Source organism: Microcaecilia unicolor, chromosome 7, assembly GCF_901765095.1.
Source record: "Microcaecilia unicolor chromosome 7, aMicUni1.1, whole genome shotgun sequence".
NCBI classification, from domain to species: Eukaryota; Metazoa; Chordata; class Amphibia; order Gymnophiona; family Siphonopidae; genus Microcaecilia; species Microcaecilia unicolor.
The window spans coordinates 200,169,726-200,186,583 of NC_044037.1; the positions used below are offsets into that span (position 1 = coordinate 200,169,726).

Consider the following 16,858-nt stretch of genomic DNA (forward strand, 5'->3'; position numbering starts at 1 on the left):
GGACGGCTGTCCTCGTTTCTGGGCGAGTGGACCACAATAACTTCAGACGCTTGGGTGCTGGAAGTCATCAGAGACGGCTACAAGCTAGAGTTCTGCCGACCCTTAAGAGACGGGTTTGTACTCTCTCCCTGCAAGTCTCCGGTCAAAGCTGTGGCAGTGCAGCAGACCTTGGACAATCTGATCCGCCTGGGTGCGGTCGTTCCGGTGCCAGAAAATCAGCTTGGCAAGGGACGTTACTCCATTTACTTTGTGGTACCAAAGAAAGGAGGTTCTGTACGGCCTATCCTCGACCTCAAAGGGGTCAATCGGGCCTTGAAAGTTCGGCATGGAGACTCTCCGCTCTGTTATAGCGGCAGTGAAGGCAGGGGAGTACCTGGCATCCTTGGACATCAAGGAAGCGTACTTGCATATTCCCATCTGGCCTCCTCATCAACGCTTTCTGCGTTTTGCAGTACTGGGCCGACACTTCCAGTTCAGAGCCCTCCCGTTCGGGTTGGCTACTGCTCCGCGGACCTTCTCCAAAGTAATGGTGGTCATCGCGGCCTTCCTGAGGAAGGAAGGAGTACAAGTCCATCCTTATCTGGACGACTGGTTGATCCGAGCCCCCTCTTATGCAGAGTGCGGCAAAGCTGTGAACCGGGTGGTTGCTCTTTTGAGCTCCCTGGGGTGGATCATCAACTGGGAGAAAAGCCAGCTGCGCCCAACTCAGTCCCTGGAGTATCTGGGAGTTCGATTCGACACCCAAGTGGGCAGAGTGTTCCTGCCAGACAATCGGATTGTCAAGCTTCAGGCTCAGGTGGACCAGTTCCTAGTAGCCTCTCCTCTTCGGGCTTGGGACTATGTGCAGCTGTTGGGCTCTATGACGGCCACGATGGAAGTAGTGCCCTGGGCCAGGGCTCATATGAGACCACTACAACACTCTCTGCTGCAGCGCTGGACTCCGATGTTGGAGGATTATGCTGTGCGCCTTCCCTTGGACCCAGCAGTGCGCAAGGCGCTGAGCTGGTGGACGCAGACAGACAAGTTGTCTGCAGGAATGCCTCTGGTGACCCTGGAGTGGATTGTCGTCACGACGGACGCCTCTTTGTCGGGCTGGGGAGCCCACTGCTTGGGAAGGACAGCGCAGGGGCTCTGGTCTCCTGCAGAGGCAAAGTGGTCTATCAACCTCCTGGAACTCAGAGCCATTCGGTTGGCGCTTTTGGAGTTCATCCCGGTACTGGCGTTGAAGCCAGTACGGGTCCTGTCGGACAATGCCACGGCTGTGGCCTATGTCAACCGCCAGGGAGGTACCAAGAGCGCCCCTCTAGCCAAGGAGGCCATGAATCTATAAAAACGACAGAGTCCAGTTCTTCCGTAAAAAACAACAGAAAAAACAACAAAACGGAAGAATGCAAAAGAACCAGGCTCAAAAAATATATGAAAAGCCAAATTTATTGCACAGGACCCTACACTGTCCGTGTTTCGGCCAAAAAGGCCTTCCTCAGGGGTCTATAAATTGGCTTATACAAATATTCATATATGTATCCAAAAATACATTCAAATTCGGACAGATTTGCTGATCCTGTGCAATAAATTTGGCTTTTCATATATTTTTTGAGCCTGGTTCTTTTGCATTCTTCCGTTTTGTTGTTTTTTCTTTTTTTTTCGGCCATGAATCTATGCCAGTGGGCGGAAGCGAACCTGGAACAGCTGTCAGCGGCCCACATTGCCGGAGTCATGAATGTCAAGGCGGACTTTCTCAGTCGCCATACCTTGGAGCCCGGAGAGTGGCAGCTATCTGCTCAGGCGTTCTTTGGCATCACGAAGCGCTGGGGCCAGCCGAGCCTAGATCTGATGGCGTCATCGGCCAATTGCCAAGTGCCGCGCTTTTTCAGCAGAGGACGGGACCCTCGATCCCTGGGAGTAGATGCTCTTCTCCAACAGTGGCCGACACAAGAGCTCCTCTATGTGTTCCCGCCCTGGCCCATGTTGGGCAGGGTGCTAGACCGGGTGGCAAAGCATCCGGGCCGGGTAATCCTGGTGGGTCCGGATTGGCCCAGACGTCCCTGGTATGCGGACTTGATCAGGCTCTCAGTCGACGATCCTCTGTGGCTGCCAGTGGAGCAGGGTCTGTTACATCAGGGTCCCGTGGTGATGGAGGATCCCTCCCCCTTTGGTCTTACGGCCTGGCTATTGAGCGGCAGCGTCTGAGGAAGAAGGGCTTCTCAGACAAGGTCATCGCCACTATGCTGAGAGCGAGGAAGTGCTCTACTTCTACTGCTTACGCCAGGGTTTGGCGTACCTTTGCAGCGTGGTGTGAAGCAGGCTCATATTCTCCATTCACTGCTCCAATTTCTTCAGTGTTGGCATTCCTGCAAGAAGGTCTGGAGAAAGGCCTGTCGCTCAGTTCCCTTAAAGTCCAGGTAGCGGCCCTGGCTTGCTTCAGGGGCTGCCTGAAGGGTGCTTCCCTGGCTTCGCAGCCAGATGTGGTGCGTTTTCTCAAGGGAGTTAATCACCTGCGCCCTCCTCTGCACTCGGTGGTGCCTGCGTGGAATCTCAACCTGGTGCTAAGAGCATTACAGAAGCCGCTTTTTGAACCCTTGTCGAGGGCATCTCTGAAAGACCTGACGTTGAAAGCAGTCTTTTTGGTGGCTATCACTTCAGCCAGAAGAGTTTCCGAGCTCCAGGCACTCTCATGTCGAGAGCCTTTTCTGCAGTTCACTGAGGCAGGAGTGACTATTCGCACAGTGCCTTCCTTCCTGCCCAAGATTGTTTCTCGCTTCCATGTGAATCAGCAGCTCTGTCTCCCTTCCTTTCGTAGGGAGGACTACCCAGAGGAATACTCTGCTCTTAAATATCTGGATGTGAGACGAGTCATCATCAGGTATTTGGAAGTGACCAATGATTTCCGGAAGTCGGATCATCTGTTTGTCCTGTTTGCAGGTCCTCGTAAGGGTCTGCAGGCTGCTAAGCCTACAGTGGCAAGATGGGTCAAGGAAGCCATTGCAGCGGCTTATGTGGCCACGGGGAAGGTGCCGCCTATCCAGCTGAAGGCTCACTCCACTAGAGCTCAGGCGGCCTCGATGGCAGAGGCCGGCTCCGTCTCCTTGGAAGAGATATGCAAGGCGGCAACTTGGGCATCGGCCCATACATTCTCCAAGCATTACCGCTTGACTGTGGCGGCACGGGCGGAGGCCCGGTTTGGAGCTTCAGTGTTGAGGTCAGGGATTTCAATGTCCCGCCCTGGGTGAGTACTGCTTCGGTACATCCCACCAGTCTATGGATTGATCAGCATGATGATATGGAAGGTAAAATTATGTATCATACCTGATAATTTTCTTTCCATTAATCATAGCTGATCAATCCATAGTCCCTCCCAGATATCTGTATTTATATTCTGGTTGCATTTCAGGTTCAAGTTTAGTCTTCAGTTCCTGTTCAGGAGGACTTCGTGTTCAAGTTTTTCAATGGATTCTTCAAGAGTTGAGACGAATTTGTGTTACAGTGAGCTGCTGCATTCCTCTCCCCTCCGTTTTACGGGGCTGGATTGAGACTTAAATTCTGCCGGCACTCCCTCCCGCTTCGTGCGGCTGTAGGGCAGCTTTGTACCCTTCCCGCTTCGGCGGTGTTAGGGTCAGTCAGCTCCTCCCGCGGTTGCGGTTGCAGGATAAGCCAGATCCCCCCCGCATCGGCGGGTGTGGTGTCCCTCCCCCGCTCCGCGGGGATGAGCTGGACGGATTCCCCTCCCCCGTTTCGGCGGTGGTGAGCTGGGCAGAGTGTCCCTTTGTGGGTGTAATTCTCTAAGTGCTGAGTCCTGCGGATGGAGCTTTGATATCGACATACTGAGGAGTTTCCGGCAGCACATGACCACATATAGGGAGGCAAAAGTTTGCTCTCTATCTCCACCTGCTGGTAGATGGACACAACCCACCAGTCTATGGATTGATCAGCTATGATTAATGGAAAGAAAATTATCAGGTATGATACATAATTTTACCTTGATCAGTTCTGAGTGGACATTTTTGAAATCGTATCATATTCTTCTTTGGTTGCTAGGTGAAAATTCAGTAGCAAGAGAAAATACTGCTTTGCCCTGCACATTTCTAGAAAAGACAGCATGGCTAGGAGGAAGTTGGAGAATAAAAGTTTCCCTGGTTTGCTATCCTGTATTCACACTGCAATCAAGACTGATGATTTCCATAATATATATACTCTTGATTCTAAAGAGCTTGGGAGGTAAGGCATTTTCTTTTATCCTTGGGGAAGGAAGTAGATGAGGGGTTATGTATTCTACACAAAACAAGAAAACCTCTAGACATGTATACACAAGCTTTGTAATGTTGTTCAAGATCATATAACAGCAGAATAATCAGTTTTTCTACTGACTTTGAATGCAGACATTGTGATGGTATTGTACTGGCATACTACTGACCTCTTATAGCCAGTGAAGGTTTTTAAAATTTCAGGTATTGAACTAACCAGTGAAACCATACATTTTGCCACTTCGTGATTCCGAATAATGTGCTCTTTCTCTTGAGTAATGTCGGCACAATTTTCTTTTTGCTATCTCTGTCAAATATATATAACTCCCAACCTGAAGCACTGCCCATAATCCAAAGATTTTCACATAGGTGTGGTTTATTAGTTTGCAATTCTAGTAATCATAGTGAATAAATAGAGAAAAACAAATCCTAGTTGCTAAACTGATGCCTCAGTAGAATCCACCAGGGTTAGTTCTCACCAGGGGAAATGGCTTCTTTCAACCTGTGCTGCTCCTTGACTTCCTACCATAGTGGCTTGTTTCAGACTGCACAGTTGCTGGAGTTAGCAGCATGATTCAGAGGCCAAACAGGGACATGCCTCACCAACAGCCTGACCCACTTTCTTATTATATTATGGGGCTCATTTTTGAAGCATATGGACGTCTCAAAACGGCTAAAAAAAAGTTTGTCTGGTGAAAATGTCCAAGTGCTGATTTTTGAAAAGCAAAAAACAGGACATATTTCACTGCAGTTGGTCCAAATAGCAAGGGGATGTGTTTTGGGTGGGATTAGAGGGGGCCCAAAATTAGGACATCTTTCATTGATAATGGAACAGGAAGACAAGTCTAAGTCTAGAAAGAAGGATGTTTGTATTTAGACCTGTTTTCAGTCACGTCCAAGTAACAAAAAGGTGCTCTGATTAGCTGACCACTGGAGGAATTAAGGTGTCCTTCTCCTACCCCCTTAAAAAGTGAGACTGAAAAGGGATATCAGGTGTATTATGGGCATTCCCAACAGAGCAGCAAGCAGCTTCCAGGAGTGGTCAGTGCAGTGGACTATACCCAAGGGGACCCAGAGGCTTGAAGGCTATTTGTAGTGGTGCATAGTTGGATACAGAACTTTTTTTTTCTGTGCCTGGTGGACTCACAGTACATATTAAAGGAGTTAAGGTGGGATTTGTACCTGGGTGCCATTTATTAACGTGCACTACTAGTCTAACCCGCTGCTCTTCAGGGACGTCAGTGTGGCCATTTTTGTACAAATGATGCCAGACAAATGTTTTTCTGCCTGCCTTTTTGGTGCTTATATTTTGGACATTTGTTTGGAAAATGACTATTCATTTTGGGTGTTTTCAGTGCAAGAACGTTCTTCTCGCACATTTTTGAACAGGAAATCCCGACATTTTCCCTGTTCGAAAATAGGTGTGAGATGGACGTTTTACATAATGAGTGGGATGTTCCAATTCTTTCTTGGAACGTTTTTTTGAAAATTCCCCTCCACGTAAAGGAACAGTTCACAATAATAACTTCTAAAATCAGGTGCAAAGTCATGCATTTTGGGGTGGGGGGGGGGGGCACAACTGTTTTCTTTTGCTTCTTTTGGGCTTCCAGCTCTATTGCAATCAACCTTTATTGGACTAGATGCCATACTTGGCTTTTTCCCCCCAATGTTTGTTTTCATTAGCTCCTCTCCCTCAGCTGAACCCAGTTATTATGGTGAGGGTACAACAAATAGCTCCTTTCTGAACCTAGCTAAATGTAGACCCTAACTCGTGTCATTCAACATTGGTATTAAACAATGGCCAAAGCACCCTCCCTCCTTCCCTAGGTGCTGTGATCTCTGTAGCTTCCCCAGCTCTGATTATAGCTGAGCCCAGGAGCTGAACACAGATCTTCCCCATGGCAGTGCACAGCACTTGGAGTTGAGCTACCAAGATGGTCTATGTCATACTTTTAGATGCCTAGTTAAATTGTAGAGCTAAGTCCTTGCCTGAAACATAGCACGGGTGCTGGAGGGAAACAAGAGGCTATCTTATCTCTAGAAGAAAAGAAGCTGATGCACGATTCTAGAAGTACAATTTCTGTCTCCGCTTCATTAAGCATTTAAGTGTTGTCTTTTGAAAACTTTATAAAGATTGGTTAACTGAACTGGCTTTTTGCATTGCATCTGTTGTATTTTGTATTCCCTCTATAACATTTTTTGGGGGGGAAAGGCTATATGATCCTATTAAATAAATTGGCTTGTAATAGCCTTTTTTTAAAAATAATTTTCAACAGATACTAGAAACTATTGTGGGTTTTTTTTTTTTTAAATATTGGTCAAGGTTTTCAGCCTCTCAATTTTGTAGAAAGGGCTGCTTTAGCACTACGGTTTATTCCCACCCCTATGAAAGGTCGTCTACTGTCAAGAAATAACTTGAGGTGTGCATTATTTTTTTGTTTACCTAATACCTGTTTGGTGATCTTTCATGCTTTATCCCTACTGTAAGCCCCCAGCTTTAGATAAGTAGGGATGCATGTCCTGTTTTACTTGGAATGACCTGTGAATATCATTTACATAGTTGTGATGTTGAAAGTTTGTTGTGAAACGTTGTTTAATTTTATATTTTTATAACCTGCACTTTCAGCTGAAAAGGCTCTACAGGGCGGGGAACAATATATAAAACAGTTAGTTACAAAATATATCAAATAACCCTCCATCACAGCCCCAAAGACTCAATATATTGACTAAAAAGCCATGTTTCAATTGATGACAAAACTGTATAATCGGACAAACAAACTATCTGAAGTTTGTTCCACAAAATCAACATTACATCCGAAAAACATTGAGAGCATAGTAACTGAAATTCTCTAGCTGAGGGAAGTTGAAGGTCATGAACATATCTAGAGCATAGGGCTCGAGCCAATACAGGTTTAAGGCAGGACTGCAGATACACCGGACCTATCCCATGTAAAACCTTTAAACCCCAAGCACAGAACTTTGAATAGAACTCTAAATTGTACTGGTAAGTGGTGCAGATTATAAAGTAAGGGTGTTATCTTATCCCACATATTATAAGTAATCATACGAGCTGCGATATTCTGTATCCTCTTTTTTTCAGTATTCAGCTAAATCCAGGTACAGTGCATTACAGTAGTCCAGTGACTCAACACAGTTGCCTGGACCACTGTACAGAAGACCTGAGCAGGTAGATAAGATTGGAACTGACGCACCATCTTCAACTTAACCCAGGCCTTATAAACAACATGGTCAATCTGAGATTCCAGAGTCAATGTGGAAGACAAAGGAATCACCCAAGGTCCTTTCACCTTACCATTCTCGGCATATCTACACAAGTAACTATTGCCAATTCCGTAGGTGGAGCACAATGCCTTATCCACAAAACTTTTGTCTTTGCTACATTTGTTTTCAAACAATTACATGTTAGCCATGAATGAATATATACCTCATTGTTTTGATGATGAACAGCAGTAAGCATTTTTAAAGGGCTGATTAAACATGATATACATTGTGGACTGGGTCATGGCCACTGATTTAATCTCTGCAGTTTCCATAAGAACATAAGAATAGCCATATTGGGGCAGACTGATGGCCCATCTAGCCCAGTACCCTTGCTTCCGGCAGTGGCAAGTCCAGGTCACAAGTACCTGGCAGAATCCCAAATAGTAACAAGGTTCCATGCTACCAATCCCAGGGATAGCAGTGACTTTTCCCATTGCTTTCTCAATAGCAGTTTATGGACCTTTCCTCCAGAAACTTGTCCAAACCTTTTTTTTTTTAAACCCAAATATGCTGTTACCATATCCTCTGTTAACAAGTTCCAGAGCTTAACTATTTGAGTTAAAAAATATTCCCTCCTATTCCTTTTAAAAGTATTACAATGTAACTTGAGTGTGCCTTAGTCTTATTACTCGTCAAAAGAATAAGCAATCAAGTCACGTTTACCCATTCTATACTACTCAGGGTTTGGTAGACCTCCATCGTATCCCCCTCTTGGCTGTCTCTTTTCCAATCTAAAGAGCCCAAACCTCTCAAGCTTTTCCTCATATGAGAGGAGTTCATCCCCTTAATTACTTTGGTTACCCTTCTTTGAACATTTTCTAATTTCGCTATATCTTTTTGGAGATACAGTGACCAGAATTGCAGACAATACTCAAGGTGAGGTTGCACCATGGAGCGATAGAGGCATTTTAGTATTTCTTGTCTTTTCTATCCTTTTCCTAATAATTCCTAGCATTCTGTTTGCTGCCACCACACGCTGTACAGAAGATTACAGCATACTGTCCATGATGACATCTAGATCTTTTTCTTGAGTGCAGACTTCTAAGGTGGAACCTACCATCAAGTAACTATCATTTGGATTAGTTTTTCCAGTGTGCATCACTTTGCATTTGTCTACATTAAATTTCGTCTGTGATTTGGATGCCCAACCTTCTAATTTCTTAAGTCTTCCTGCAATTTTTCATTGTGCATGTGTTTTAACAACTTTGAATAGTTTTGTGTCATCTGCAAATTTAATCACTTCATCATTCCTATTTTTAGATCATTTAATAATATTAAATAGCTCTGGTCCCAGTACAGATCCCTGGCACTCCACTATTCACCCTTCTCTATTGAGAGAAATGGCCATTTAACTCTACCCTCTCTTTTTCTATCCATTAACCACAACAACAGAACGTTGCCTCCTATTCCTTGGAAGTTTCTCATGAGGGACTTTGTCAAAAGATTTCTGAAAATGTAGATACACTACATTAACTGACTTTACCTTTGTTTGTTTATTCAGGCCTTAAAAGAAATGAAGCAAATTGGTAAGGCAAGACTTCGCTTTAGGCTGAATCCACGTTGACTCTGTCCCATTAAAACCATGTTTTAACCATGGTCTGTAATTTTATTCTTTATAATAGTTTCTACTATTTTGCCCAGCACTGATGTCAGACTTACTGGTCTGTAATTTCCTGGATCATCCTCGAAACCCTTGTTAAAAAAAATTGGCATTACATTGGCCACCTTCCAATCTTCAGGTACTATGGATGATTTTAATGACAGGTTACAGGTCACTAACAGCAGATCAGCAATTTCATATTTACTCTTTCAGCACTGTCGGGTGTATACCATCCAGTCCAGGGGACCCTTTTACTGAGCCGTGTAAGCGTCTTTGTGCACTAAAATGAAGTTAGCGCACTGCTACCGCGTGGCTTTTGCGGTAATTTTATTTTTGCTGCGGATCTGAAAAATAATTTTGGCGCATGTAGGTCATTATCGCCCGGTTACCACATGAGATGTTATCGCTAGGTCAATGGCTGGCAGTAAGGTCTCAGATCCAAAATGGACTTGCAGCAATTTTCATTTTGCCCCGCATCCATTTTTGTCAAAAATTTTAAAAAGTCCTTTTTACAGGTGCGCTGAAAAATGATTCTGTGCACTCCCAAACCCCGCGTCTACACTACCGCAGGCCATTTTTCAGCGCACCTTAGTAAAAGGACCCCTAGGTGATTTACTACTCTTTAATTTGTCAGTTTGGCTCGGTACATTTTCCAGTTTCATTGACATTGATTTCAGTTCCTCTGCATTCTCGCCCTTGACTACCATTTTTGATACAGTTAGATCTCTTGGATCTTCTTCAGTAAAGACAGAAGCACAGAATTCATTTAGTATCTCTGCTATAAGCTTTTTCTCCAGAGTGCCCCTTTTACTCCTTGATGATCTAATGGCCCCACAGATTCCCTCACAGGCTTTCTGCTTCTGAAATACCTGAAAAAATTATTACTATGAGTTCTTGCCTCTGTGGCATGTTTATTTTTTTTTTAGCCTTCTTCACCAATACTTTGCATCTTGACTTGCCAATGTTTGTTGCTTCTTGTTTTCTTTATTTGGTTTCTCTTTCCATCTTTTGAAGGATGTTCATTGGCTTTAATAGTTCTTTCACCACTCCCTTTAACCATGTTAGCTGCTGTTTGCTCTTCTGTTCACCTTTATTAATATATGGAATACATCTGTTCTGGGCTTCCAAGATGGTATTTTTAAACAAGTTCCATGCCCAATTTAAAGTCCTAATCTTAGTGGCTGATCATCTTGGCTTTTTTAAACCATTTACCTTATTTTATCATAATTTTTGTTATGAGAAAACATACTGTTAGTTTTCTATTCTAATCTGTCAGAAATAAGTGTGAAATTTTATTTTTGTTGTGGTATTAATTGTCTGACTGAATTGTAGCACATTGAAGGCTGATTTGAATACTTCAAATCAGCGCTTTCCCCCAGGGTACATAAGTATTACCATACTGGGACAGATAGAAGGTCCATCAAGTCCGGCATCCAGTCTCCAGCAGTGGCCAATCCAGCTCACAAATACCTGTCAAAATACCAAAACAGTAAAATAAATTTTATGCTGCGTATCCTAGATATAAGCAGTGGATTTTCCCCAAGTCCATGGCTTATGGACTTTTCTTTTAGGAAGCTATACAAACCTTTTTTTTTTTTTAACCCCACTAAGCTAACTGCATTTACTACGTTCTCTGGCAACAAATTCCAGAGAATTACTAATGGAGTAGAGGAGTAGCCTAGTGGTTAGAGCGCTGGTCTTGACATCCAGAGGTGGCTGGTTCAAATACCACTTCCATATCATCAAGCTGATCAATCCATAGACTGGTGGGTTGTGTCCATCTACCAGCAGGTGGAGATAGAGAGCAAACTTTTGCCTCCCTATATGTGGTCATGTGCTGCCGGAAACTCCCCAGTATGTTCTCTATCTCAGCAGGTGGTGGTCACACACAGCAGCAGCTCTGGCTAGGCCTCCAAGCCTAATCCTTAGGTTTTGTTGAGGCCTGGGGTTGAGGGCTCTTTTGAGCAAGTGCAAACCTGGTGGTGCCAGGTCCCTCCTTTTCTCCCCCCTCCCGCTGGCTCCGTTTAAAAAAAAAAAAAAAAAATTTTAAACGTCTTTAAAGGCGTTTAATTCGACGTTTCTTTAAACGTTCATTGCAGCTACTCACTGGGACACCAGTTCGTTACAGCTCGGAGCGGCAAGCAGGTAATTTTACCTTTTTATAGCGGGCAGGGGGGTTCCCCGATTCTTCTCCTCGTGGCAATGGCGTCGGAGGGCGAGGGCGCAAAGGGTCGCTCCCCGGATCGCTGGAGCGCTTCTAGAGGGGATGCGGGGGTTTTACAACCTGATTCGCCCTTGATGGGTGACAGTTTAGTGACCGATGAATGTCCCGGTCGTTCCTCCGGCGTGGCGGTTTTTTCCCGCCATAAACGCCCATCCCCCGCTCCTCGCCTCCGCCATCTTGGCCGGCCACGCGGCTCGGACGGCTTCTTCGTGGGCCGCCCTTGAGGTTGGAGACATTAATGCCATGAAAGCCCTTAATTTGGGCGACGGCACAAAAGCGGCTAAAGTTAAGCGCCGTTCTTCCCGCGCGGCTCCTTCGCGGAGTTTCGCGCCGGACGCCATTTTGGATGCGCAGCATGTCTCTCCCCCGCTATTGCGAGCACCGGTTGAGAGTGCGTCTAGGGCTGTTGCCCAGGCTGCGGAAGTGCACAGTCTGGGGGGTTTCTCCCCCGAGTTTGTTTTGCTGCTGCATCAGGCTTTCCTCATGCAAAACGCTGCCCCTGCTCCCTCTTCTGATAAGAGGTTGAGGTTCCCAGAGGTAAACGCCCTCGGGTTGATTTCCAGGCCTTGGAGGACTTTGTCTCCTCCGATGTAGATGAGGGCAGCGTGTCTGAGGTCTCCCAACGATCCTTTGCGGATTCCTTGGAGGAGATAGATCCCCGCTCGGATGGAGCGGATGACCCCTCTGCAGCGCGGCTTTTTAGCCCAGAGGATTTGCCCAACCTGTTGTTACAGGCCATGGACACTTTGAAGATTTCCTCTCCGGAGGACGTCTCTCCCTCAGCCCCTGTTGGCTCTGCCATTATGCTGGGGACGAAGCGCCCGCCTAGAACCTTCCACGTGCATGATGCCATGCACACCTTAATTGCGGCTCAATGGGATGTCCCGGAAACGAGCCTTAAAGTGGCTAGGGCTATGTCCCGCCTCTATCCTTTGGCTGTGAGTGAACGTGAGGCCTTTCTGTGGCCTACCATGGATTCTTTAATCACTGCGGTGACTAAGAAAACGGCGTTGCCGGTGGAAGGTGGCACGGCCCTAAAGGACGCCCAAGACAGAAGATTGGAGGCGGCCTTAAGGTCGTCCTTTGAGGCAGCTGCTTTAAGTTTGCAGGCCTCAGTTTGCGGCTCCTATGTGGCCAGGGCGTGCCGGTCTATGGTGCAGCGGGCTTCCCCCTCAGATCATGCCTTGAGGGCTGATTGGCCGGCCCTGGAATCGGGCTTAGCCTATTTGGCAGACTTGCTGTATGATGTCTGGAGAGCCTCAGCTAAAGGCATGGCTCAGACAGTCTCTGCGCGGCGGTGGCTTTGGCTGAAACATTGGTCTGCTGACCACGCCTCTAAATACCGCCTGGCTAGATTGCCTTTTAAAGGCAAGCTGCTCTTTGGGGTCGAGCTGGACAAAATCGTGACCGATCTCGGCACGTCTAAGGGCAAGAAATTACCAGAGGTCAGGGCTCGGGTTAGTACTCGTCCCGGTACCTCCAGAGGACGGTTGCAGGAAGCCCGTCGGTACCGCCCGGGCAAGTCGGGTTCCTCTGCCCCCTCTTCCTTCAAGAGGAATTTCTCCCCCAAGCAGCATTCCTTTCGCAGAGACCGCCGTCCCGGAGGTGCTCCCTCCGGTCCTCCCCCAGGGTCTCGTACCCAATGACGGGGCCTTGGTCCACGCCCCAGTGCAGATTGGAGGACGGCTGTCCTCGTTTCTGGGCGAGTGGACCACTATAACTTCAGACGCGTGGGTGCTGGAAGTCATCAGAGACGGCTACAAGCTAGAGTTCTGCCAACCCTTAAGAGACGGGTTTGTACTCTCTCCCTGCAAGTCTCCGGTCAAGCTGTGGTAGTGCAGCAGACCTTGGACAACCTGATCCGCCTGGGTGCGGTCGTTCCGGTGCCAAAAAAAAAAAAAAAAAAAAAATCAGATTGGCAAGGGACGTTACTCCATTTACTTTGTGGTTCCAAAGAAAGGAGGTTCTGTCCGGCCTATCCTCGACCTCAAAGGGGTCAATCGGGCCTGGAAAGTGAGGCACTTTCGCATGGAGACTCTCCGCTCTGTTATAGCGGCAGTGAAGGCAGGAGAGTTCTTGGCTTCCTTGGACATCAAGGAAGCGTACCTGCATATTCCCATCTGGCCTCCTCTCCAACGCTTTCTGCGTTTTACAGTCCTGAGACGACACTTCCAGTTCAGAGCCCTCCCTTTCGGGTTGGCTACTGCTCCGCGGACCTTTTCCAAAGTAATGGGGGTCATAGCGGCCTTCCTGCTAAAGGAAGGAGTACAAGTCCATCCTTATCTGGACGACTGGTTGATCCGAGCCCCCTCTTATGCAGAGTGCGGCAAAGCTATGGACCGGGTAGTTGCTCTTTTGAGCTCCCTGGGATGGATCATCAACTGGAAGAAGAGCCAGCTGCGCCCGACTCAGTCCCTGGAGTATCTGGGAGTTCGATTCGACACCCAAGTGGGCAGAGTGTTCCTGCCAGACAATCGGATTGTCAAGCTTCAGGCTCAGGTGGACTAGTTCCTAGTAGCCTCTCCTATTCGGGCTTGGGACTACGTGCAGCTGTTGGGCTCTATGACGGCCACGATGGAAGTAGTGCCCTGGGCCAGGGCTCATATGAGACCACTACAGCTATCTCTGCTGCTGCGCTGGACTCCGATGTCGGAGGATTATGCTGTGCGCCTTCCCGTGGACCCAGCAGTGCGCAAGGCGCTGAGCTGGTGGACGCAGACAATCAAGTTGTCTGCAGGATTGCCTCTGGTGACCCCGGAGTGGATTGTCGTCACGACAGACGCCTCTTTGATGGGCTGGGGAGCCCACTGCTTGGGAAGGACAGCGCAGGGGCTCTAGTCTCCTGCAGAGGCAAGTGGTCTATCAACCTCCTGGAACTCAGAGCCATTCGGTTGGTGTTATTGGAGTTCATCCCGGTACTGGTGTTGAAGCCTGTACGGGTCCTGTCGGACAATGCCACGGCTGTGGCCTATATCAACCGCCAGGGAGGTACCAAGAGCGCCCCTCTAGCCAAGGAGGCTATGAGTCTTTGCCAGTGGGCGGAAGCGAACCTGGAGCAGCTTTCAGCGGCCCACATTGCCGGAGTCATGAATGTCAAGGCGGACTTTCTCAGTCGCCATACCTTGGAGCCCGGAGAGTGGCAACTATCTGCTCAGGCGTTCTTTGACATCACGAAGCGCTGGGGCCAGCCGAGCCTAGATCTGATGGCGTCATCGCCCAATTGCCAAGTGCCGCGCTTTTTCAGCAGAGGACGGGACCCTCGATCCCTGGGAGTAGATGCTCTTCTCCAACAGTGGCCGACACAAGAGCTCCTCTATGTGTTCCCGCCCTGGCCCATGTTGGGCAGGGTGCTAGACCGGGTGGCAAAGCATCCCGGCAGGGTAATCCTGGTGGGTCCGGATTGGCCCAGACGTCCCTGGTATGCGGACTTGATCAGGCTCTCAGTCGACGATCCTCTGCGGCTGTCAGTGGAGCAGGGCCTGTTACATCAGGGTCCCGTGGTGATGGAGGATCCCTCTCCCTTTGGTCTTACGGCCTGGCTATTGAGCGGCAGCGTCTGAGGAAGAAGGGCTTCTCAGACAAGGTCATCGCCACTATGCTGAGAGCGAGGAAGCGCTCTACTTCTACTGCTTACGCCAGGGTTTGGCGTATCTTTGCAGCATGGTGTGAAGCAGGCTCACTTTCTCCCTTCACTGCTCCAATTTCTTCAGTGTTGGCGTTCCTGCAAGAAGGTCTGGAGAAAGGCCTGTCGCTCAGTTCCCTTAAAGTCCAGGTAGCGGCTCTGGCTTGCTTCAGGGGCCGCCTGAAGGGTGCTTCCCTGGCTTCGCAGCCAGATGTGGTGCGCTTTCTCAAGGGAGTTAATCACCTGCGCCCTCCTCTGCACTCAGTGGTGCCTGCGTGGAATCTCAACCTGGTGCTAAGAGCATTGCAGAAGCCGCCTTTGGAACCCTTGTTGAGGGCATCTCTGAAAGACCTGACGTTGAAAGCAGTCTTTTTGGTGGCTATCACTTCAGCCAGAAGAGTTTCCGAGCTCCAGGCGCTCTCATGTCGAGAGCCTTTTCTGCAGTTCACTGAGGCAGGAGTGACTATTCGCACAGTGCCTTCCTTCCTGCCCAAGATTGGTTCTCGCTTCCATGTGAATCAGCAGCTCTGTCTCCTTTCCTTTCGTAGGGAGGACTACCCAGAGGAGTACTCCGCTCTTGAATATCTGGATGTGAGACGAGTCATCATCAGATACTTGGAAGTGACCAATGATTTCCGGAAATCGGATCATCTGTTTGTCCTGTTTGCAGGTCCTCGTAAGGGTCTGCAGGCTGCTAAGCCTACAGTGGCAAGATGGGTCAAGGAAGCCATTGCAGCGGCTTATGTGGCCGCGGGGAAGGTGCCGCCTATCCAGCTGAAGGCTCACTCCACGAGAGCTCAGGCGGCCTCGATGGCAGAGGCCGGATCCGTCTCCTTGGAAGAGATATGCAAGGCGGCAACGTGGGCTTCGGCTCATACATTCTCCAAGCATTACCGTTTGACTGTGGCTGCACGGGCGGAGGCCCGGTTTGGAGCTTCAGTGTTGAGGTCAGGGATTTCTATGTCCCGCCCTGGGTGAGTACTGCTTCGGTACATCCCACCAGTCTATGGATTGATCAGCTTGATGATATGGAAGGTAAAATTATGTATAATCATACCTGATAATTTTCTTTCCATTAATCATAGCTGATCAATCCATAGCCCCTCCCAGATATCTGTACTGTTTATATTCTGGTTGAATTTTAGGTTCAAGTTTAGCCTTCAGTTACTTCAGGAGGACTTCGTGTTCAAGTTCTTCTTTCACTTGGATTCTTCAAGAGTTGAGACGCGTTTGTGTTACAGTGAGCTGCTGCATTCCTCTCCCCCCCATTTTACGGGGCTGGATTGAGACATAAATTCTGCCGGCACTCCCTCCCGCTTCGTGCGGCTGTAGGGCAGCTTTGTACCCCTCCCGCTTCGGCGGTGTTAGGGTCAGTCAGCTCCTCCCGCGGTTGCGGTTGCAGGATAAGCCAGATCCCCCCGCATCGGCGGGTGTGGTGTCCCTCCCCCGCTCCGCGGGGATGAGCTGGACGGATTCCCCTCCCCCACTTGTGTGGGGATGAGCTGGGTTAATTCCCCTCCCCCGTTTCGGCGGTGGTGAGCTGGGCAGAGTGTCCCTTCGTGGGTGTAATTCTCTAAGTGCTGAGTCCTGCGGATGGAGCTTTGATATCGACATACTGAGGAGTTTCCGGCAGCACATGACCACATATAGGGAGGCAAAAGTTTGCTCTCTATCTCCACCTGCTGGTAGATGGACACAACCCACCAGTCTATGGATTGATCAGCTATGATTAATGGAAAGAAAATTATCAGGTATGATTATACATAATTTTACCTTCTGCTCCTTGTGATCTTGGGCAAGTCACTTAATCCTCCATTCCCTCAGGTACAAACTTCGATTGTGAGCCCTCCTGGGACAGAGAAATACCCAGTGTACCTGAATGGAACTCA

The 16,858-nt window shown here is 48.2% G+C and overlaps 1 protein-coding gene across 5 annotated transcripts in view; it reads left to right on the forward strand.

Annotated features, from left to right (window-relative positions):
- The window catches only part of STK17B (serine/threonine kinase 17b), a 61,091-nt gene that overhangs the window by 3,953 nt on the left and 40,280 nt on the right, over positions 1-16,858 (forward strand). For 4 of the 5 annotated variants that reach the window (XM_030209764.1, XM_030209767.1, XM_030209768.1 and 1 more), the window contains exon 2: positions 4,036-4,215. In XM_030209764.1, coding sequence (XP_030065624.1) covers positions 4,097-4,215 — 119 coding nt within the window. In that variant the 5' untranslated portion in view covers positions 4,036-4,096. The remainder of the gene's footprint in view (positions 1-4,035; positions 4,216-16,858) is intronic. The other variant, XM_030209765.1, reaches the window with a different exon arrangement.